The sequence below is a fragment of the Dermacentor variabilis genome, chromosome 5 (assembly GCF_050947875.1).
Source record: "Dermacentor variabilis isolate Ectoservices chromosome 5, ASM5094787v1, whole genome shotgun sequence".
In the NCBI taxonomy this organism is placed as follows: domain Eukaryota; kingdom Metazoa; phylum Arthropoda; class Arachnida; order Ixodida; family Ixodidae; genus Dermacentor; species Dermacentor variabilis.
Genome location: NC_134572.1, coordinates 166,422,148 through 166,447,248, shown reverse-complemented (window position 1 = coordinate 166,447,248; position 25,101 = coordinate 166,422,148). Strand labels below are relative to the sequence as shown.

The following is a 25,101-nucleotide window of genomic DNA, read 5'->3' as shown; positions in this document are numbered from 1 at the left end:
GTAGTGGAGGACTCCGGAAATTTCTACCACCTGGGGTTCTTTAACGTGCACCTAAATCTAAGCAGACGGGTGTTTTCGCATTTCGCCCCCATCGAAATGCGGCCGCCGTGGCCGGGATTCGATCCCGCGACCTCGTGCTCAGCAGCCCAACACTATAGCCACTGAGCAACCACGGCGGGTCAGTTCGAAACCAGCAAAGCAGTGCATGCCGCTCATATGAAAAATGTAAAGGCAATTAAATGAACAAGTTGAGGACAAATCTGTTAAGGTAACTTTGTCCTTCAAGATCCTTGTTTACATTCTTGTATATATGCAACGGCCAGTGAAAAATCTCAATGACGCTGTCATTTCTTCCAATGTATTACGCAGGAGCAGCTGTCACCCACCAGTTGTGTATAGTGAGTACCGCGAGGTCACGTTTCATTGAAATTATATTCGCAACAGAGAGCACGTATAAAGAGCAGGAGTTCTGCATAATATATGAGGGTGAGTCAAATGAAAGAGAGTTAATGGGAAAATATGACAAACGGGGTACGTTATTTAAATGTTGTCTCCATGAGCATTTAAACATTTGTCCCATTGAGTAACGAGTCGCGCGATTCCCGTCTCATAAAATTCCTTGGGTTGCTGCTTTAAAAAGTCTCCAACGGAGTCTTCTACGTCATCGTGCGGCACGAATCTGGTTCCCTTGAGCTGTTTCTTCAGGTGCCCCAATACGTGCAAGTCACAAGGCGACAGGTCTGAAGTGTATGGCGGATGTTGCAGCGTTTCCCACTTGAACTTTGCCAGTTTTGTATTAACCACCTCATCGACGTGGGGACAGGCATTGTCGTGGAACAAGATGACCGCATTCATCAATTTTTCACGTAGTTTGTTCTTGATTGCGACACGCAGCCGATCCGGCGTTTCACAATAGAGAGTTTTAGCCCAGCGGGTTTACGGCCAGCGGAGCGGAGCGGGCGAGCGGAGACACGACTGCGCATGCGTACAACGCTGGAGCGGCCAGCGGTTTTACGGAGCAGCGTTTACGCCCGCTGGAACGCACTCCCCAGCGGAGGGTATACGCAGCGCGCGAGCGTGCGTAAGCGCGCGCGGGCGTGTATGGGAAATGCAAGATGGCAGCCGCGAACATGAACGCCGGCAGTTCTGCATCGACGACGGCGACTGCGGCGCTGACCCGTACATTAGTACTCAGTATATTATTAACAAATAATGTACTGAGAACATGTAATATATCTTTATTCAACATTTCTTGCATTATAAAAGCAAGCGTAATTCAAATTCATTTCTCAGTACCTCCTATTCGGATCACTAGGTGGGGAAGCAGAGCGCCCCGCTCTCTCCGCTCGAGCGGGTGAGTGATCCGCCGGGCTAAAATTCTTTTTTCGCGAGCCGCTCCGCTGGCGCAACGGTGGAGACCGCGAGCGGAGCGAAACGTAAACCCGCTGAGCTAAAACTCTCTAATATCGGAAACAATTGATAGCCTCTCAAGATTTAGCAAATTCTATCAGTAATGGCCTCTGACGATCGAAAAATAAAAGTGAAGAACGCCTTTCCAGCGGAAATGACGGCCTTTGTTTTCTTTGAGGGTGGTGAATTCGAATGTTTCCATAGGAAGCTTTGGCGTCGTGTTTCAGGCTCGTAGTAGTGCCATGATTGTTCGTTTCCGATCACAATTGCAGACAAGAAATCGTCACCCTTATTGTGATACCGGATCAGATGAGTAAAGGCCGCCCCGAATTTCTCCGTATTCTGGCAGTGGTTCAAAATATTGGGCATCCATTGCGCACACAAGAGCCGATAACCGAGATGTTCATGAATTTTGGCGTGAACGGTGACGGTGAACCGAACCGTGACCGATGCTCACACGCTCTGGCAGTTCATCGATGCTTATCCTCCGTTCTTGTGTCATCAGTTCATCAACCTTTGCAATTTTGTTAGGGGTGATTGCACGATGGCTTTGGTCCGGTCTGGGATGGTCGTTACAACTTTCACGTCCTTCTTTGAACCGCTTATTCTAACGCTTCACAGTGACCAATGAAATGAAATGTTCAATGTACACAGCAGCCATACGGTGACTAATTTCTTTTTGGGAAGCACCTTCAGCTGTCAGAAACCTCACGGCATCACGCTGCTCAACTTCTGGAGCGTCCATTACGTCACGCAACCATGTTCAACCCAGTGTATGAGCGCATTAAAGAACATTTATCTTCACACCTGCGTGCCAATTTTGTAAATGAGAGATGCCTGTATGCTACGCGCAGGCCTTGCAGATAATGAAGAGAACCATGACTGCGCAGGGTGGGTAGGCTCAATTTGATCTGACTCGCCCTCGTACATTAGAAATGCGAAGATACAATGGAATATACAAATGCGAAGATACAGCTTAATAAAGGGCAAAAAAATGCCACTGGAAACAAAGTTCACTGCACGTATATGCACAAAAGCTCGCAACAAGATATCTAAACATACGTATAAGTCTCCAATAAATCTACGTATCTAAGAAAAAGTGACGGTATATAATGGGTCAAACAAGGCAAATAAACATGTTGCGCAATCACAGATTCACAGAATCCTAGATCCCTCCCCCCTTCCATCCACTCCCCCCAATGTATCGCGCGCGACGAAAGGCGGCGCTCTTGCTCCTCACTTTTCTCCCTTGCGCACACAACACTGAGCCACCATCGTCAGCCCACCCACGCCATCTCCCACCTACGCTTTTATTCGCACATATAGCATGCGGCGCGCAGTCACGATGTTATCGCCTTTGGACTTTATGCGGAACATAAGGGCTACGGCGACGGCAGGAATGCGCCTAGAGTGTCTATATAGTTATCATCGCAATAATATAATAAGAGTATCCGACAGCTGAAGCGTCCCATGGCTCATTACTTTCCGCAAAAGAAGTAACAAAATGGAACTTTCCACATGCGACAATTCGCTGCGCCGCAACAACGTTTTTTTTTTCTTTCTGTGGGGCGGGGTCACCGTAAGGAAAAAAAAACCAAGAGAAAGTTTGTTGGTCACAATCGAATGCCGACTTTGGGCAGCTAATGTGGCTATTAAAGGAATATCGAAGAAAACACGAGACGCTTGGTCCACCAAGAACCATGCGCATACAGCTCGGTATGCTACACCGGCGAGACAAGACTTTCTGGAGAGGTTGTGCTCAAGCAAACGCGAAGCAATCCGTCGAGTCCCCACAGTGATGGCGGTGAGCGACCATTATTTATTTTTCTCGCCTGCTAGCTAGAAAGCGTCCAAAACTCTGCCAAGCGAAAATGCACTCGGCCAGAGAGAACCGAACGCGCACCGAAGTGCGCCGCGCGGTGGTCGGATCAACACGAGAAAAACGCATGCGCATCCCCTACCCGCTGGCTCTGGCAGCCAGCGGGTAGGGGAGCGAGCACGAAAAAAAGAGGCTCAATGTGTCCTCGCGATTAAAAGTCAAAGAAGAAAAAATAAATAAGAGCGTAGTTACCTTGGCTGGCTTTAGTGTCTTCACTGGATGCTTTGGCGCAGGTGAAAAAAAAATTGATATTTTTTGTGTGACATGACGGCACGAATGCACAACGCTTCGTCTTATCAGGCCTCGCTGCGGGCTTTATCAACTTGTCTGATAGTGTGTTCATCTGGCTTGTCTCGTTGCACGGCCCGATGTACGACTTTGGAAAACCTGATGAACCTTTGGCGTCAAATATTTATGGGAACATTAAACTTACAAAGTTCCGCAATTGAAAATCTAAAGCATACGTTTGGAAATGTCAATGCACCTTTCACATTAAAAGTTTATGAGAACTTCATACGCATAAAGTTTCGGAATTGACAGCCACGCGATCCATAGATACCAGGAGAGAGTGTAGATTTCGCGGCCTCCGCGAGATGCCGCGGCGAGCCCGTTCGCCATCAAAACGTCCTTGAAACTTTGTGCTCGGATGGGACTCTTAAAAAGAAAAATATTAGGTACATGGTTAAACCCAATTCTTGGGGCAATAGAAATTATACAATTCTCTGCCAGAACAATTAGGTACATCGATGGACGCAAATCTGAGATTATTCAGCAGAGTGGGGAGAGTGTAGCAAGTCATTTGGTTACCATAGGTTGAACGCACATGCGGCACATGCCAGTATTCCGGGAACCTGGTGTTATAACATGGGATGCTGCGTTATGTGACTCCCGGTGCATGGACGTTGCCGCGAAATCCCGCCTGAGTTCGCAATTTTTGAGGTGAAATGGCTTTTCGAGCGTGAAAAGTCGTTCTAGACAAAATACAGAATGATTTCCGGCGCCGGGGGTTGCTTTGGTCGGCGGTGCATGGACAGCACGAAAAAATTTCGGGGGGGGGGGGGGGCTGAAGCCCCATAATCACCCTCCCCCCTGGCTACGCCCCTGCATGTTAGTGAGTCTGGTTTTGGTTTAGCGCGCTATCTCTTTGGCCTCGGCGAAGCATCCGCGATTATACAGATCGGGGAACATTCTTCATTTCGTGTAAGCCGAGCAGCCAGACATTTTCCTGCGACCGTGTGTCGGCGCACAGCCGCCCATGATGTGGCCTCCGCAGAGTACTGACCTTAGTTAGGTTCTCGGTGTGGGTGTCCTGGTACGTGATGTGGTAGAGCGTGGCGAGGGAGACGATGTAGGTGCCCTTGAGGCCCATGCCGGCCAGCACGATTGCCTGCTTGACCGTAATGCGGTAGCCGAAGTGACCGATGAACGGGTACAGCATCAACACCGCCAGGCACCTGCGATACGAATACACGAAAAACACCTTGGACGGTAGGACGTTGCCCGGCAGACAGTGTTTATGGGTATTCCCAGCACGTGGGCTTGCACCTTGCGCGGAGGCATCTACTTCACTTAAAGAGTCTGCTGTCATGAATTACCGAAACTTATAGAGAAGGAATAAAGATACGCTGACTGTGAATTCTCCTTCAGCGTTACAATATTGCTGTTCACTCCATCTATGTTCTGTGACAACCCAACTATTCAGCGCAAGCACCAGCCATAAGATCGTGCTGCACCCTCTCTCTTGGTTCATGATGTAGGTTGACAATAAAAGAAAATCGCTTGCGTAGGGACGCCGCGGAAATGGCGGAATGTGATTCGCTAACGCACCTTTACATGCTTCTTTTCGAGTTGGAAAGCGGTGCACTTTTACTGCGCTTTCAGATCGCGATCCACTATTGCCACATATTTAATCATACTAATAATAATAATAATAATAATAATAATAATAATAATAATAATAATACCTTTATTCATAAAAACAAGTGGTACAAAGTGCCAAGGCATTAGGAAAGAAGTTGCTACAAAAGCAACTTGACTGGTCCTAATAACCAGAAGGTCCGAAAGGCAGCAGACAGCAAGGAGCGAGAAAAAAAAGATGAAAAAGAAAGGAAAGAGGAACAACAAAAACGGAGAAAGGAAAGAAAGTAATGGAATCTAGTACATAGATCTCGCTTAAACTATTTGCTTCACACATGAAACAGCTCGGGAAAAACAAACAATATCGATATATAGATACACAAAACTCTTAAAAAGAAAAATATTAGGTACCTGGGTAAACCCAATTCTTTGGGCAATGGAAATTATACAGTTCTCTGCCAGAACAATTAGGTACATCGATGGACGCAAATCTGAGATTATTCAGCAGAGTGGGGAGAGTGTAACAAGTCATTTGGTTAGCATAGTTTGAACGCACATGCGGCATATGACAGTATTCCGGGAACCAGGTGTTATAACATGGGATGTTGTGTTTTAATCTAGCCAGAGATGAAACAAAGCTTAAATTCTGTTTGATTTATTTTAAGTATCCAAGAGCAAGGTGGTAGTTAAGCATATCACTGACTTTAATTACCCGAAGTTTTTTAAATAGGGGTTCAGATGGGGAGTCAAAGGGCATATCACTAATTACGCGAGCAATTTTCTTTTGTATTTCAAACAAACGGTTAATATTTGTAACAGGTGTGGTGCCCCAAATAAGGCAGCAATAATGAAGGTGGCTCGCAAACAAAGCATTATAAATTAACATTTTAATCTTCCGAGGCATGTAGCGAATAGAGAAAACGCGTCCAGTAATTGGGGAGAGTTTGACTGCAAAAATTCAATATGATCGCTCCAGCTCATATTTTCATCAAAAAAGACCCCGAGTGTTTTTACAGAAGGGACGAGTTCAATTGTAGAAGACCCTAACACCACGTTCCTACAAAGACAGGTATTCTTATTCTTCGGTTGAATTAAGACTGCCTTTGTTTTTTCAGCGTTAATCTTGAGACAATTTTCTAGAGACCATAAATATATTTTTTCCAAAGAAGAGCTAGCCCCTGACACTAGCTCCGAAGCATCATTGGACGAAAACAGGACAGTAGTGTCGTCGGCAGAGATTATGAATTTGGCATCGAGATCAATATTAACGAGATCATTGAGGTGAAGATTGAACAGAAAAGGCCCAAGGATACTGCCCTAGGGAACACCTGCCATAACACAAGAAATTTTGGACGATTTGTTGTTAATGAACACATATTGGCATCTATGCTGCAAGCATGACCGAAATAATTTTAAGGCGACACCGCGGATACCATAGTAGACAAGTTTATTTAATAATAATTCATGACTGATGTAGTCGAATGCCTTACTAAAGTCAATAAATACCCGTAAAGTAAGCTGGCGGTCCTCAAAATTTAGTAAAGAATAGACAGTGAAATTGGATCGCTCTATAACAACACCGATAGAAGTAGCCTGCTTTTCTTTAAAATTTCATGTATCTCTCCTACACTCTTAATTTTTCGCTAACTTCTTTCTTGCAGTCTGTTGTAACCAACGCGTGCACGGTTGCAATACGAGGCATGCGTTAGAACGCGTGTCGCTGAAGCATGCACTGACCGCATGGTCATCTTGGCGACGTAGCAGAGCAGTATGTCCTGCCAGTCGTAGGTGCGGAAGTAGTAGACAATCATGTAGGCCGTGAACGTCGCACATATGAACGTGGTCAGCGTTGCAGTCCAGTCCAATAACACCGCCCAGTACCTGCACAACGGCGCCGGTAATGACTGAGCGCTGGGCGGTTCGCATTGATATGCTTCAGACCTTGCATAATTTAGGTGAAATATCGCGGCAAATCCTTGCTGGAGGCTGGAGCACAGAAGAAAATCTACACTAAAATATCACAGAACGGCTAGGAGTGTGTAATGCTAATTCTCATACCTGTTCTGTGGTGTAGCCTAGCAGTTCTCCGTCGCAATATCGAGCTCGCCAATCTCTCGGTTCTTTGAAGGCCCCACTCATTCTATGAGATTTTAATGTAAACAAGGTTATTATAGCGTTCTCACTTTAAGGGCGAGATCATGCATGGTACTGACAAAGTAACTGCACCTTTATTACACTTGTTTTCAGAGCATAAAAATTTCTAGAGCATATGTGCTATGAAATGCACTATATTTAAGCCTAATATCTCATGCGCACAGTCTATAGTTTTTGATAGACGAATATATATTTAATAATAATAATAATAATAATAATAATAATAATAATAATAATAATAATAATAATAATAATAATAATAATAATAATAATAATAATGATAATAATAAGCGCAATGTACACGTCTTTTGTAACTGCTGCGGCAACATAGTGATGCGAGATTTCAATACAGTAAGCTAATAATAATAAACAGAGAAATGACAGTGAAAAATTATCCACGTTCGTTCCAATTGCCACATTAACATTATTGGACATTTGTAGTTCCTGTCATGAGTAAATAATGCATCAATTGCTCCCCGCGATAAATTCTGAAAATCCATGTTCTAGTCTTTCCGTGGCAAAGCCGTGGAAGTGACTCTAACAATGCCATTCAAATCGAATAAGCAGGTTTTGTGAAGAAATGCACCGAAAAAAATACCACGAAGGTAAAAAAATGAACACTAGTCATTTCTCTGCTCGTAAGACTACACTTGGCCCCCAATGGCACTTCTTTGAATCCCTGATTAGCAAACACGAACGTGAAGAAATATAAGAGCAAATAAGAAAGGAACTGCTGAGAAGCGGTTGGAATCGCCGACATTCTGCGGAAGTTTCCAAGTCACGATGCGATTTTTCATTACAGCGTGAGCCAACGCCGCGGTGCGCAAGAACTGCATATTGACACGTGTACTTATATTTAACGGGCGACCACGTTTCGCCGCCTAACAAATGTTATCGCACAGCGCGGGACGCGTCTGCATGTATCCGAAGTCGCCGAACATTGTGTTATCTGATTTCATCGCGTGACTCGAATGTTGTAGAACTTTGTGGAAGGCATGCGGGTCCCAACGATTAGTCTGGAACATTCGATGACTGCTGTATAAAAGCCGACGCACTTGACCCGCTGATCAGACTTTCGACGATCGCCGACCGTGTTCGCCGCTATCGCTGTGTTATAAGTGTAGCCTGTTTTTGTGGGCACAGGTGCGCCCAATAAAAGTTAGTTTTGTCTTTCACAGTATTACTACTGTGTTCTTCAACGTCACCACCACATGACATCTGGTGGAGGTGCTTGTGCATTCATGTACCGAACGCCCCCGCAAAGCCGCGATCCAAGCCCGAAGCCCGAGGACAAAACCAACGTCGCCCAAGGCCAGCGTGCTAGCCGCCGACTGCAACGACTGCCCCAGAGCACGGACTTCTACCTGAGACGAGCAGGAAGATTGCCACCAAGTCCACCCCAATAGCAGCCCCAGCATCCCTCGTCGTGCTGCAGCAGCCCAGGGAGCCCGCCACGTTCCGTGGTTCAACATTCGAGGACCCGGAAACCTGGCTCGAGACGTACGAGAGGGTCGCTGCATTTAACAGCTGGAACAGCGACGACAAACTGCGACATGTCTTCTTCGCATTGGAAGACGCTGCCAGGACGTGGTTCGAGAACAGAGAAGCCACCTTAACGACCTGGGACCTTTTCCGAAGCGGCTTCCTGCAGACATTCACAAGCGTCGTACGCCGAGAACGAGCCCAAGCACTACTAGAAACCCGAGTGCAGCTGCCTAAAGGGACCACCGCGATTTTTGCAGAAGAAATGAGCCGCCTATTCCGCCACGCCGACCCGGAAATTTCCGAGGAAAAGAAAATCCGGCTACTAATGCGTGGTGTAAAGGAGGAACTTTTCGCCGGTATGGCACGAAACCCACCGAAGACCGTCGACGAGTTTCTTCGCGAGGCCACTAGCATCGAGAAGATACTCGAGATGCGAAACCGGCAATTCGACCGCCGCAACAACTCTACAAACTATGCCGCAGTTCAATCACTGGCCTTCGACGACCTGCGCGAGGCTATCAGGGCAGTCGTACGAGAGGAGCTTCAGAAGATCTTCCCGTCGTCGCTGCCTCAAGTGGCCTCGATCGCTGACATCGTCAAAGATGAGGTTCAGCGGTCGCTTGGAGTTCCGGAGGTGGAACCTCAATTACCGCAACCCCAGCCCGAAGCGATGACCTACGCCGCCGTCGCACGCCGTCAAGGTTCCCCTCCGCGACCGCGCTAGGGCCCTGTCACGCCGCAGTTCCGTCGTCCGCCGCCGCCAGCACGACCACCCGTCACCCAGCGCACCTACGCGAGGAAGACGGACATTTGGCGCGCTTCCGACCACCGCCCGCTCTGCTACCACTGTGGCGAAGCCGGCCACGTCTACCGACGATGCCCATACCGGGAGATGGGACTGCGAGGTTTCGCCGTCAACGCTCCGCGCCCGCAGCAAGGTGAACGCCCTCGCGATATCGCCGACTACCTCGTCGCTACTCAGTGGAGCTCTCTACGACCGTTCCGTTCGCCGTCACCAGGCCGCTACCTGTCGCCGCAGCGCCGACCATACACCGGCCCAGCCCGGGGCCGCTCTGCGAGCCCATATCCGGAAAACTAAAAGCAGCAACCGATGGAGGTGCGCTTGCTGTTCGTCGAACTGACGAAGATCCTCCGCCGCCGACGAAGACGACGAAGAGACCATCTCGACGACATAATGACACGACGCCGTCCCGGCGAAGTCAGGAAGCGAAGACTGCACCGACGAAAGACGACTTCATCACTCGACGTTCCAGCTTCAGTTCAGCACGACGCAGCTGTGATCCGACGCCAAGACCTAACTGCAACGCCAGACAAAGAACCACCGACCTCGACGTGCTTATCGACGGCCACGCAGTTACCGCCTTAGTGGACACAGGGGCTGATTACTCCGTCATGAGTGGACACATCGCCGCCCAGTTGAAGAAAGTTAAGACCGCATGGGAAGGCCCTCAAATTCGGACCGCTCGAGGACACCTCATAACGCCGACTGGACACCTCATAACACCGTACAGCCTTCGGTTAGGCCGGTGTATCTTTAGAAAGACGGCGAGCGTTCGAGCACTGTTGGAGAGGAACACAGTTGTTTAAGGAGGGAACGCATCGTGTGGACGAGGAAAATGTATTTTATTAATTTTACGGGGATTTTCAAGGAACACTAAAGCGAAACAATAAATCAGTTTAGACTAATGAAGCATTGTTTGAGAACCCTGCAGGCAGTCATTTAAAAAAATAGTTTGATTATTAGATGAGAAAATGAAGGTCCGAGTATCAGTATTTGAATTTCGCGCCGAAACCCCAGCGCCGGTACGTCAGCGTGACGTCAGGGATTCCAAAGTATGTTTCCGCATTTGGGCCGCGTTGGCTGAATAAAGGTTCCTGAAACTTGCCATGTTTAATATTTGGTTCCTTTAGAACACAATGTAGTCAATCTGTACCGCTATATATGATTAGTAGGCCCTAGAAGATGCCATCAAAATCCAAGACGTGACAGCCCCCAGGTGCGGGAACTTAAGTAGGGGTCGCCACCCGTGTTTCGTTCTTGCGCTTTTTCTGGCTTACCAAACGCCGTATCGTTGTAAGAGTGGTGTTTTTGGTGTTGTAGAAAGGTAATTTACTGATGCGGAAGAAATCATTTTTCACTTTAGTGTCCCCTTAATTCTCACTGACCTTTTCTACATGTGACGATGCCGATGGTATGACGATGAGCGTGTAACAACCGTAGTACAACGATGGCGTGGAGGCCACTGATTGACGAGAGTAGAATGATGGCGATGGCGACAAATGACATGACGACGACTTAATGACGACAATGGCACGGAGACGACGACGGCACAAAAGCAACCAGGAAGAGAGCGCACCTGGCCGTCGGAAAGGCGTTCGCCACCTGGGGATTTCGGAGAGCGACTCGTGCGAGTGTCATCGCCTCTAAGAGACGTCGTGCGCGTTGAAGCGATGCCGAAGGGGCGGATACTTAAAGCAAAGGCGCACCCTCCTTATGTGTCGACTGTTTTCACCAACGAGTAATCACGAGCGTGGGCATGTCTCCACTGCTCTTGAGAACTGATGAAAACGCCAGCCTTACAGTGGTGGTGCTCACGGCATCCTGTGGCGGTGAGCTCGGAAAGAAAGGCAAACGTGAGCGGTGACCTGTAGAAACCAATAATTCGAGCCGTCGTGTGGTGGTAAAATTCACCGCCAACACTGAGACCCATGAAGAAGTTTTAGGAAACACTATATATATATATACGGCCAAGCTCCGGACCAGTGAACAACTCCGGGGAAAAAACTGCCAATTACGTGGACATCCTACATTGTGGTAGGAAAAGCATATTCAACGAGAATATCCGACTGTTGCGGAACATAATTAAGGCCGCAACAATTTTCGATCGTTAGTCTGTTGAAATTTTCCTGTTGAGAAAAGAATAGCAGAAGTGCCTGCTCGTTGCAAAGACGCAGTGTTGTGAACAGGCACCGTTGAACGTAGACAACGTTATGCATAACCCAACCTAAGACCCGCATTGCGCATCATTATAACTCGAAGGAACATTTATAAAAGCACCATTTTCTGCCCTTTTAGAGATAACCATACTTGCCCTTTTAAATATAACCGTACTTGCACTAATAATGACATCATACCTTAAGCAATTGCACTGTGCCCTCAAAAATATATTACGAGGCATACAAAAATGAGTGAAATGACTGCGCTCAGTCAGAGCGAAGTTCATTATAGCAACCGCTAACTGCACTGCCAGGTCTAATGCCACAAAATGTTAAAGTCGAAAGTATATTGCCGGCGCATAGTGAAATACTGTATTCACCAAAAATACGTGCAACATGCGTACTTTAGTGGCTCTTGTCGGTATTTACGGTAGAAGGTTGTGTTTACATAAAACATTTACACATGAACATTTGTGAAATGTGTGTTTGAAGTTTAGTTGGCTCTAGTAGTGTGACATTAGGTCTCTGTCAGAGAGCGCTATAATTATGACAATTTCCATAAAGAAACAACATTTTCCCATTGTAGTTGGGTTAAACAAAACACTGCCGCTGTACGAGTTAGGAATCTAGGCCCGTATTCACAAAAAGCGAGAGGTCAGCAAAACTACAATAAAAATCATATATCGAAACGAATACTATTCGATTTTATTCAGTCCTCAAAACGAATAGTCATTTTCCAATGACTTCCTTAAGTCAAATAGTCATCACTTGAAAAATCCGAATATTTCTAGAAAAGCTTTCGAATACTTTATGCCATCTAATCTATGCGCGATCAAGCATAAAATTCAAGCGAAAATGTCATCTGTTTTGGGGAGAACGCAACGTCTAATGGAGGTTGCTCAAGTCTTAGAGCCCGAGAGGTGAGCAAAACAATCATTAAGAATAAAATTTTGTTGAGAGTTGGCATTCTGAAGTGTGTATTCTTTCGTACTCCTTATGGAGGCAGCATCCAAGTATGCTCGTTAGTACGCGGGAAGATAATTTGTTAAGTTTTCCGGAATTTTTAAACAGTGCCTGGGGCAGATAGCGTAACACGTGTTCTTGAACGGGATTTTGAACGAAGCGGATATTACTAGCACGGAAAATGAAACCACATATCGACTAGTTCACCAAAATTCCATAATTGGATGACTTCTTAAATAATTACTTTATGGCACATATTGCGACTTGCGAGTTTGCAAGACGTATGCACATGAAATGAATCTCCAGGATGACACCAGTTTCTAGATTTCATTTCCCAAAGTGCGGGACGAAATATGGTGACGTTCCATTTACATTTGTGCTCCAATGGAAAAAAGAGGGTTTAGTCAAAAAGTAAGTCGAACAGTTTATATCTACGGCGACTTTGGGAGCGCATATAACCAAACTAGTGTCATTCTGGAAATTCACTCTAGGCGGACATGCCTTGCAACCTCCCCTGCTCCAATTATTAAATTGCAATATGCCCTGTAAAGTAATTCATTGGGAATTAATTAGTAAACTCTTTTAGCTAGTAGAATATGTGTTTTGATTTCTCGTGAAAGTAATGACCGCTTCTTTGAATAAATCAACAAGGACTAGTAACTATGTTATTTGGGACAGGCTATCTAAAAAATATTTGGGTAAAATTAAAAATGATCACCCCGTATATCAGAATAGGTTTCATTGTAACCTACCTTAGATTACAGTGGCATAATCTACCGCGAACATTCGAACAAGGGAAAATGTGCTGTATTTTCGCCATAACCGCAGACCCCGCGTATACCTGGTTTGGTTGCGAAGGTACACTCAGGGTTTATTGGCCCACAAGAATACTTGTATAGCCTTTATACGGTAATGTGGTATAAAGGTTATAAAAAGGGATACGGTTCTTCAGAAAGGCTGGACAACGTTTTTGTTAGGAGGACGTACTTCTTGACGAAGATAGGTCCTCTTATCGAAACGTTGGCCAGCCTTTCTCAGGCACCTTATTCACGTTTATAGCATTTATACGACGTGTGGTACTCCATCTGCCAACCGCATTTTTGATATTGGATCTTTATGTGATAATGCCTAACGCAGCAAGGTCCGAAGAGCCCATAGATTGCGAACAAACTGCTCAGTTCTTCGCACGGTATTGACACGTGTACTTACCTTTATCGGGCAACCACGTTTCGCCGCCTAACAAATGTTATCGCACAGCGCGGGACGCGCCTGCATGTATGCGAAGTTTCTGGAAAGTTATCGATGCTTCTATCCGCTTTCTGTTGCCGCCGAACCTTATGTTATCTGATTTCATCGCCTGACGCGAATGGTGTAGAACTTTGTGGAAGGCACGCGGGTCCCAACGATTAGGCTGGAACATTCGACTATTGATGTATAAAGCCGACGCGCTTGACACGTTGACCAGATTTTCGACGATCGCCGACCGTGTTCGCCGCTATCTTTGTGCTATAAGTGTAGCCTGTTTTGTGGGCACAGGTTGGCCCAATAAAAGTTAGTTTTGTCTTTCACAGTATTTGCTTACAACACGGCGGTACAAGAAACAACACAGATCACGCCGTTCAAGGTGGTCTACGGCAGGAACCCGACGACGACGCTAGACGCCATGCTGCCGCACGTCACTGACGAGGAGAACCTTGACGTCGCTACCTACCTCTAGCGCGCTGAAGAAGCCCGACAGCTCGCCCGCCTGCGGATCAAGAACCAGCAGAGGACCGACAGCCGACACTACAACCTCCGACGACGCTTCGTCGAGTACCAGCCCGGCGACCGTGTTTGGGTATGGACCCCGATACGCCGACGAGGACTCAGTGAGAAACTACTGCGACGCTATTACAGGCCCTACAAGGTCATCCGACGTATTGGCGCACTGGACTATGAGGCCGTGCCAGACGGCATTTCGCATTCACAGAGGCGCCGCGCACTATCTGAAGTGGTCCACGTGGTGCGCCTTAAACCATTTTACGGACGCTGACGAACTTCCTTATTTTGTTGTTTTCTTTCCTACGAGTGCTTTTCTTCATAACTTTCGTTTGTTTGCATCATCCGGTCGATGCTCTTTAAGAGGGGGGTAATGACGCGTGTACCTATCTTTATCGGGCGACCACGTTTCGCCGCCTAACAAATGTTATCGCACAGCGCGGGACGCGCCTGCATGTATCCGAAGTTTCTGGAAAGTTATCGATGCTTCTATCCGCTTTCTGTTGCCGCCGAACCTTGTGTTATCTCATTTCATCGCCTGACGCGAATGGTGTAGAACTTTGTGGAAGGCACGCGGGTCCCAACGATTAGTTTGGAACATTCGACTATTGATGTATAAAAGCCAACGCGCTTGACCCGTTGATCAGATTTTTGACGATCGCCGACCGTGTTCGCCGCTATCGTTGTGCTATAAGTGTAGCCTGTTTTGTGGGCACAGGTTCGCCCAATAAAAGTTAGTTTTGTCTTTTACAGTATTTGCTACTGTGTTCTTCAACGTCACCACCACGTGACAGTATAAAATCTGTTTTGTGAATAGCTTGGCGTAAAATTTTGTTCGTATTGTTAGGGGCTGAATGGCGAAATTGCTGTGTGCAGAAGCTCTGCGGGAATGGGAGAGGACTGCGAAGACGACGTACTAATAGAAATTATAGCCTCTGTAATAATCTGGTGTTAAGTTTACACCGTATTATTTACAATAATATTGGTGCGAAGGCTGTACATTATTAGCAAACTATTTGAAATATATTTTATATTTCAGTAGACTCGCTGATAACTTTATTTGATCTATATTCAATTTGGCGTAAAAGGCTGCTAATCGTGCACAGCATACGAAAAGATCTGACACTAGAAAACTTTGTAAGTTTGAGTTCCAACATTTTTACTGCGTAGTATATCATTCGCGTAGGCAAATGATGAATCACAAAGAGCGTTTATGAACGAGACACTTTGTGAATTCAGTCCCGAACTTTAAATTAGATGAAACTATTCTACAAAAGACGAGAAACACGAAATCAGAATGATAGTGGCGAATGCAGTCAGTTGAAGATAAGAGTTGGAGATGGAAGATGGAGGAAGTGCGGTGCTATGGTTATGCATTAGTCACCGTACATACAGGAGTAATCAATGGTTCTCACGCACGCTCGTGAATTCATCACTATGGGAGATTGAAATGAATTTCATCATACGTATGAAATGAGGCCCTCAATGCCGCCATATTTTTGCGCAGGTAGCACGGCGTAAATATGCGCGTTACATGGATTCCGTTATCTCCAGCAGCGCAGCTATGTTGTTGGGTACAGCGGAAGCTGCGAACATGGGAACGATCGGGCATGTGGGACGTTACTTGAATTGCCACTATGAAAGCAAAGACAACGTCCCAGATGTTTTGAATGCGAGTGCTCACTTTGTACTACACGGTAATAGCATAAGTGATAATGAGGCAAAAACGGACACCGTTGAAAAAGAAGTCGTTAGCGAGAAAACAAGTCCTGCACACTCACGACTCAAGCGAGCTTTCAAGCTCTGAGCAGGAGATGAGTCGGTCCGACGTGACCACCATGGTGTAGACGATGACGCCGGTGACTCCCGAGCTGTGGACCGACTCGAGCAGGAAAAAGGTGAAGTAGGTGCCGCACATGACCACCACGATGACCGAGTCGGTGCCGTAGGAGACCATTTTCAGCATACGCATCGTGGCAGCACCAAGGGTACAGCCCACAATCACCGCCACCAGCTGGTTTTGAACCGGGAACAGAAGGACGTCGTTGTACTCTGCAAGGATCCATGACGGCATCTGCATCTATGGCTTGAACACTGTGGTGTTACGTTTCGCCTACGACGCGCGGTAAAGCCGGCGAGGATACAACAGACGCCAGGGCTTCGTTCAAAGCGGCAGACATTTTGGCCCGTTTGGCGTCGCCGCTACGCCTCCCTGCCAAGCGCGTCCAGGCATGTTCCGATGCCACGTGTCTTCATGTGCGTGTGTGAGTGTATGTGCATATTGGTGCCCACGCTTGTCGAAGCGCGGCAGCCGGGGAGAGGAGCTCCCAACAACTGTGAAGCAAGGGGGTCCGAGCGGCGCCGACACGACGGCTGCTCCTCCTTCTCTTCCCATTGTGCCCACGCTTGTCGAAGCGCGGCAGCCGGGGAGAGGAGCTCCCAACAACTGTGAAGCAAGGGGGGTCCGAGTGGCGCCGACACGACGCTGCGCCACCTTATCCCATTGTGCCCGAGCGGCACCGTCACGTGCTCGTCTATAGAGGGGTTCCTTCTTGCCCTCAACTGCGAGAGTATAAAAGCAGCTGCCCCCGGACGCCAAAAGAGGGCTCCGATTTCTTCTGTTGAGTAACGTGCACTCCCGTCTCTCTACTTCGGTCAACCTGACCGCTAACTCTTTGCGATGTTAGAATAAACAAGTTGTTTTGTTGTTACCAGTCGACTCATGCTTTGCCGGGACCTTCGGATGCTTCCAGTTGTACCCCAGGCCGCCAGGCCAACGCTACCCTTGGGGCTGTCGTGTTGACCTGAAAATTATCTTTCATTACTCCACGTTTTCAGGTGTCCTGATCTTGCTTCAAACAAAGGGTGTGTTGCTCTTTTGAATTATCATAAAAGTTATCCGCGTCAATTTGATTCTTTGGTTTTTCATATACTTTCTCATCCCTCGCGCCTGTACAAGTGGCTGTTTCCGCAACTGTGACTTCACGTTTGCTGGTATGTGTTTACGCTGATGTCTGCCATGTTAGCGTACTACTTATTTTCTTGCACAGCTACGAACTAGCACCTCAGCATGCGAAATGTGAAAGAAGCATAGTTTTAAGAGAAAAGCGTCTCTCGCTCTGTGTTTTCTATATATATAAATATAGAAGCAGCCAACTGAAGCATCCAAAAAGAAATAAATTTTAGGCGTGGTGCAGGGCAAACGATGCATATGCAGTATCCTTACTTATTTTTGCAATGAACGCTCCGCTGAATTCTCTGAATGATTGCACGCGGTGTTTGAAGAATGAACTGAAAACGTTGGCGTTAACGTGCTAAAGCCACATTTCCTAGTAGGGAGAACTCAGAATAATTTTGTTGACCTATAGAGGAAACTTGATGTACGTACAGGTGATTGACGGGATGCGGTGGGAAAGACCATTCCATTTGGATGCTGAGCGTGTGAGAAAAATGCTACAGTGCCGAGATTGTGGGTGTGAGGGTTCATGTCCATGGCTGGTGCGATGAGAAGATATGGGTGCTGGATGGGGCGAAGGGGGGGGGCTGATCGAGAGAGCATCAAAGAAACTTGTCGAACTGAGACTACGTAAGAATACGATGGCGAAGAGGAAGACTGGATAAACGTGATTCTGCCTTTAATAAGGACGTGCCAACATGGTATTCATCCATCCCACTAATTGATATATATGGGATGAATGAATCTAGCGGCGAGGTTTTGTATCGCTTCTAGAGCGATGGTGAGGTAAGGTTGGTGTGGGCTCCAAATGGCGGATGTATAATTAAGCTTCATTCTAATTAGTGGTTTAACGTTTCGCATGTTCGGGGGCATGACGTAAGTTGCGCTTCAAGAAACGTAGCGTTTTATTGACAGATTAGATGGTGTTAGTAATATGTGTACAGCAACATAGGTGATCACACACTGTGACACCCAATTATTTGAATGAGTTGACGGCTTCTGCAGGAACGTCAGGAGTTTTGTACGAAAAATTAAGGGGATTAGAATGGTGGCAGGAAGATATAGGTTGACACTTTTTAGGGCTGAGTGCCATTAATCAGTGGTAGCGCCAATTTCGTGCGTAGTTAACGTCAGCCTGTAGAGATTGTTGGTCAGAGGCAACACGATAGATGACGCAGTCGTTAGCGAGCATTTAGGTGTGGCAGGAAACATGTGTAGCCAGGTTCTTGGTATACAGGGTGTCCCCCGTAAATTGAGCGAAACCTTAAATATGCAAAAGCCATCTAGCTCTACAGAACCAGGGTAATTTTGTTCGCCGTCGCTTGGAGGTACTCGGAGTGGTTTTTGCATTCCGCCAAAATACCTAATTAACCAACTTCTCGAATATTGTAATTAGATGAAACGTATCAATGAAAAAATTGTAGGGCAACATGAAAAACTTCCAATGTAGCTTTCGGTTGTTCAATACGTGCTACATAAATGTGGCTTTACAGGCATGAAGGAAGCCCTCGAATACACGTAAAGTGCCTCGAGCGGCCAGTCGCGCGACAATTTCCCGTGGATTCGCAGCTTACTCTCATGCTTGAAACAAAAAAAAAAAATAGTTATGTAGCGCGTATTGAGCATCACAAAACTGTACCGGGAGTTTTTCTTTTTCCGTTGCCATACAATTTTCTCATTAACACTTTTCATCTAATGGTATTATTTGAGGTTATTTAAATAATTACGACTAATTGTGCTATTAGGCGAAGCGCAAGATATCTCGAAATGGCGGCAAACATTGCGTTTGTTCTGTCCAGCTACGTGGGATTTGAATCATTATAATGTTTCGCTAAAGTTACGTGGGACTCCCGGTGTATCAAGAACAGAAAGGGCCCGAGGGCGGATTCTTGCGGCATACTTGATGTTGTATGGGGAGCTATATAAAGCAGTGGTTGTTGATAAAAGTGATTTGGGAACGGTTATTCGGGACTTCTTTGATGCATGCAAGAATGTCAAGACCTATGATCAAGCGACATAGTCTTAGCATTAGTCGTCGATGCGGTAGTTTATCAAATGCCTTTGCAAAGTCCAAAAGTTAGCGTACGGCTGCAGATTACGATCGAGATTAGTGTGTAAGTCAAAAAGGAAGGTGGCCACCTGAGTTTCGCACGACAAGCCCTTGCGAAATCCTTGCTGTGATGAACTAAATCCCTGGATCGAGTCTAGCAAATTCATGATGTGAGAGCAAATGGTGTGTTTCTTTGTCTTAAAAGGAGCGCTTGTGAATAGATGGGATGGTACTTTAATGGTTAGTCAACAAAGGGAAAAATCAGACATCCACCATTTCGTAGCAATTGCTACAAAGGAAACCCGCGCGGTTTCCTGGAAAGAAAAGCCTCACAGTTGAAGAAAGATTCGTCCTGGTCCAGGATTCTGACCCGGGACCACCGCCTTTCCGGGGCAGCCGCTCTTCCATCTGAGCTAACCAGGCGGCTAGCAGATGGCAGAGTGAAGTCGAATTTGTCAACAACTCGAAGCAAAGGCAAGAGAGTGACGTAATAGTAATAGACGTAATAGTTAGTCTTTGTTACGGGTTTTATAGACGGGAACGACCCTTCCCAATTTCTAATTCTCACGCATGCTGGTGGCAAGAGACTGAGTGTAACAAACATAGACAAGTAGCTGAAATGAATTTGGTATTTTTTCGAAACATTTAGGTAGTATATTTTATACCAGCTGAGGATGACAGTTTAATATTTCGAATCGGGGATGATAAACGGCCGAGACAGTGTACAATTAAAATTTTGTTGTTTCGACGGGATAGAATAACTAAGAACGTGGCACATAACTTTCGACAGCAAAAAACAGATGAAAAAGTAATAGTAAACATTTCAGCCCATTCAGAGTTGGCGAACACCTTATTAGATTCATTAGTGAGATTAGATATCTCCAAAAACTGCCTAGGGTTTTGTTCTAGTAGAGTAGGTAAGGCCACGTGAAAGCGTTTATTTAGCGCGACGGATGGCTGACAAGGAAGCACTCTCAGACGCATAGTATTTTTCGCACGCTTTCAACTTTGCTTCGCAGAAAATAGGTTTATTTTTATTTTCCAACCCTTTAAATGACTGATAACTATGGCTTTTGAGAGGTAGCCCGGAAAGTAACTTTAGGAAAGTACTTATTTACTAGCTCGTCTGTTTTGTTCGTGTAGAGTATACAATCATCAGTAACGCATTGGTTCTCGAATTTAGTTTGAAAGAGTGAGAGGAAGGAAATTAGCTGGTTTTCAATGGCTTCACAATAGCATTTATCATAGGGACAAATAGACTTTCTCGAGGTCTGATGCGGCGCCGTCTTGTAGCCAAATACAGCATGAATAACCTCGTGGACGCCGATTATACTAGACAAATCATCGATGAGAGGTTTTAGGAATTGCTTATAAGCATTAAATTCCAAGATTTTTGCCGATTACTGTGTAAAGCGTGTTGGTTCAGATACTAATTGCACTAGCTAAAGAATTAAGGCAAACGTCAACAAATTAATTGCGTTACTGCTACTCAATAAGGAAATCTGGTTACGCAAGCTAAAGCTCGGATACCTAAAATCAGTAAAGCGAAGCATAGGTGCATTATATCGCGCTGTAGGAAGCTGGTTCCGAATATTAGTTTATTGCAAGGTCTAAGGTGGTCTTTACCATACGCCCAACAAGACCCTTCCTGGTGTTCTGCAATTTCCTGGTCTTCAGCGACATAAGAGCCGTAATATTTTTCAAGTGGTCGGTTTGCAGCGATGAGAATGACTGCCCATAGGGAGCCTTTGCGGTCGTTAAGAGAGATTCTTCATCATCATCAGCCTGGTTACGCGCACTGCAGGGCAAAGGCCTGTCCCATACTTCAACAACCCCGGTCATGTACTAATTGTGGCCATGTCATCCCTGCGAACTTCTTAATCTCATCCGCCCACCTAACTTTCTGCCGCCCCCTGCTAAGCTTCCCTTCCCTTGGAATCCAGTCCGTAGCCCTTAATGACCATCGCTAGTAGCCCGAAGACCATCGTCCGTAGCCCGAATGACGCTCGAGGTTATGAGGCATTGCGTATACAGGGTGGCCAGATTCTCTAGAACAATCTGTCCACCATCCTTCAACAAATCTGCTGTTACCTGATCCTCCCCAGCTGCCTTCTCCCTTTGCATATCTCCCAAGGCTCTCTTTACTTCTTCCTGCGTTACCTATGGGATTTCGAATTCCTCTAGACTATTCTCTCTTCCATTATCATCGTGGGTGCCACTGGTACTGTATAAATCTCTACAGAACTCCTCAGCTACTTCAACTATCTCATCCATATTACTAATGATATTGCCGGCTTTGTCTCTTAACGCATACAACTGATTCTTGCCGATTCCTAGTTTCTTCGTCACTGCTTTTAGGCTTCCTCCGTTCCTGAGAGCATGTTTAATTCTATCCATATTATACTTCCTTATGTCAGCTGCCTTACGCTTGTTGATTAACTTCGAAAGTTGTGCCAGTTCTATTCTAGCTGTAGGGTTGGAGGCTTTCATAAATTGGCGTTTCTTGATCAGATCTTTCGTCTCCAGCGATAGTTTACTGGTATCCTGCCTAACGGAGTTACCACCGACTTCCATTGCACACTCCTTAATGATGCCCACAAGATTATCGTTCATTGCTTCAACACGAAGGTCCTCTTCGTGAGTTAAAGCCGAATACCTGTTCGGTAGCTTGATCTGGAATTCCTCTATCTTCCCTCTTACCGCAAACTCATTGATCGGCTTCTTATGTACCAGTTTCTTCCGTTCCCTCCTAAGGTCTAGGCTAATTCGAGTTCTTACCATCCTGTGGTCATTGCAGTGCACCTTGCCGAGCACGTGCACATCCTGTATGATGTCAGGGTTAGCGCAGAGTATAAGGTCTAGTTCATTTCTAGTCTCGCCGTTCGGGCTCCTCCACGTCCACTTTCGGCTATCCCGCTTGCGGAAGAAGGTATTCATTATTCGCATATTATTCTGTTCCGCAAACTCTACTAATAATTCTGGGCTGCTATTCCTAGTGCCTATGCCATATTCCCCCACTGCCTTGTCTCCAGCCTGGTACTTGCCTACTTTGGCATTGAAGTCGCCCATCAGTATAGTGTATTTTGTTTTCACTCTACCCATCGCCGATTCCATTCCACGTCTTCATAGAAGCTTTCGACTTCCTGGTCATCATGACTGGATGTAGCGGCGTAGACCTGTACAAACTTCATTTTGCACCTCTTATTAAGTTTCAGAACAAGACCTGCCACCCTCTCGTTAATGCTATAAAATTCCTGTATGTTACCAGCTATATTCTTATTAATCAGGAATCCGAATCCTAGTTCTCGTCTCTCCGCTAAGCCCCGGTAGCACAGGACGTGCCCGCTTTTTAGTACTGTATATGCTTCTTTTGGCCTCCTAACTTCACTGAGCCCTATTATATCCCATTTACTGCCCTGTAATTCCTCCAATAGCACTGCTAGACTCGCCTCACTAGATAGCGTTCTAGCGTTAAACGTTGCCAGGTTGATATTCCAATGGCGGCCTGTCCGGACAGATTATAGCCCGGCAAATCCGCTAAAACTTCATTTGCATCATTAGCGAGCCATTCTTTCGCTAGTATCAATACATTACTTGTGGATGACGAGACAAGATTACGCACGAGCTCTCGCTTGGGCAAGAAGATGCCGACGATAGAACGAATGGCGGTAAGAGAAAGCCCATTCTCAGCTGTGGCATTCGCACGACAATGCGCTTTGGGATCACGAGGTGACTGCTAGGCGACTTCTTTTACTGGTTGCGACGATGCATCAAATGCATAACCGTTTGAACCGTTGAAAGGTGTCTTCCATCGCAAGGAAAATGGCACAGATATACTGCGGACAGATATAGGAAAGGTCTTCACCAATGCTGTAGCGAGTTTCCTTCAGCTTACGACCATGAAAAATTATTGCTGTCCTAGTTTTGTGAAAAGCAAGCTCAACTATGATGGGTTGGCATCGATTCGTGTTGTAATTACGAAGACGATGAGGTAGAGGTGAATGATTACCTGTTCTGATTCAGCGAATGTTTTTTGTGTTAATACCAGAAACGCCGCAAAATGTTAGGCGATATCTGCGTGAATAGAAAGTTTTAGAGTAGCGTTCGTCACCTGACGTGTGTTAAAAACGGAAGCAGCTTTGCACGACTTTACGGCGCGCCTCCCCTCAAGACATTTAACTTAATGCACAGGAAGGCAAACGTAAGGAAGACGATAGAATACAGGGTACCGTCTGGTGCCTCGTGTCAAAAGTATCCAAGTAAAGACAGTCCATTAGCAACTATCCTGCGAAGTTCCTGCGCGGGTGCGTCTGGTTAGGCCTACGGACGCCTAAATCACCGAATGATCCCAGAAGTTGGGCAAGCTATGCACTTATGATTAACTTTTCAGGAGTGTACAGAGGAAGCGAAAGCTCATTTCAATAGTTACTTGTGATGAAATAGAACGAGAGCGTAGCCATTGCGAGAATTCACGCTAAAGCGGGAGCGATGGGTGCCGCCATGTTCGACAACGCTATGTCTTAGCCTACGTATACAGTACGTACGTTAAACTTGACAAATAACCTACGTTTCCATAGCGTCCGTAAACATCCGATAAAGAATAACATACCGAGTACGCGCAGTAAGGACAACGTTATTCGTTTATGTACGTAATGCCTTTAAGTTTGATTGCAAAAGCTGTTCTAAAGCTCTCTAATGATTCTCGGCATCATCTGAACGGACCTCAAGCACGCGAACCAAGCGAGACTGTGCGTTATCTATAAGCATGCCGTCTATTTCGCTCCGAATTGGTATAACGCTAGGGTAGTGCTTTCTATGTCGGTTAGGCATTTGCTAATAGCGAGCAAGTTGCTGAAATATAGTCTAACTTCAGAAATCGATAAGGAATGGCTGGTCGGTGGTTATTTTCAATTCAGTTAGTGCCGCGGCAACATCAGGACCAGTCCTAGTTGGCCCATCACCGGATAATAACAACAGGGACTGGAGTATACATCAATAACCTCCACAACGATAGCGATACAACCATTCTGGTATTCTATTCCACGGGTATCGCGAGTGCTTCCGAAAATTGCCCGTACTTGCATTTTTGTGTAAAACAATTTTCTTCGGTCCGATATAAACAAATGGTTGTCACAAGTTCCGTCACTGATAAATAAAAACTGACTTCTGTGCTGACGTTTCTACAGCACATTGCTGGAGGGTATTCAACAAAACATCCTAACGTCCAAATTTATAAAGTCAACTATAACAATATTTACCCGCATACGGTTTCTCTAGTTTAAAATTATTCTTGAAAGATATTCAGACAAGGAAGAGGAATCGCAGGTAGATATTTGAGCGGATCGATCGCGAGCACAGGCGGGAAGCCGTAACATGCAGCCAGCATTGAAACAAGGCACTTGTCTCCTATTCGTCCGTGTGAAGAGAACGAGTCTCTGGTCAACACGCTGGCTCCAAGTTGAGACAAGCATTGCTCGCCCACTAAAGGCCATGCTTAGACTAAGTGATCTGAGCAGTTGACTTACGATATGCGTTTTCCCTGAGAAAGCCAAAGACGGACCACGCCATGCCTGCGTTGAATAGGGCCTCTGACTGAATCATCGTGGCGACTACAGGATAGCGACCTGGAAG

At 46.1% G+C, this 25,101-nt stretch overlaps 1 protein-coding gene across 1 annotated transcript in view; it reads right to left on the bottom strand.

The window, feature by feature from the left end:
• LOC142583308 (sperm-specific sodium:proton exchanger-like) overlaps positions 1–25,101 on the bottom strand; it is a 75,132-nt gene that overhangs the window by 37,096 nt on the left and 12,935 nt on the right. The window contains exons 6-9 of the mRNA XM_075693726.1: positions 24,996–25,094; positions 16,246–16,516; positions 6,884–7,027; positions 4,572–4,743 (exon numbers count right to left, since the gene is read on the bottom strand). Of these exons, the coding sequence (XP_075549841.1) occupies positions 4,572–4,743; positions 6,884–7,027; positions 16,246–16,516; positions 24,996–25,094 (686 nt within the window). The remainder of the gene's footprint in view (positions 1–4,571; positions 4,744–6,883; positions 7,028–16,245; positions 16,517–24,995; positions 25,095–25,101) is intronic.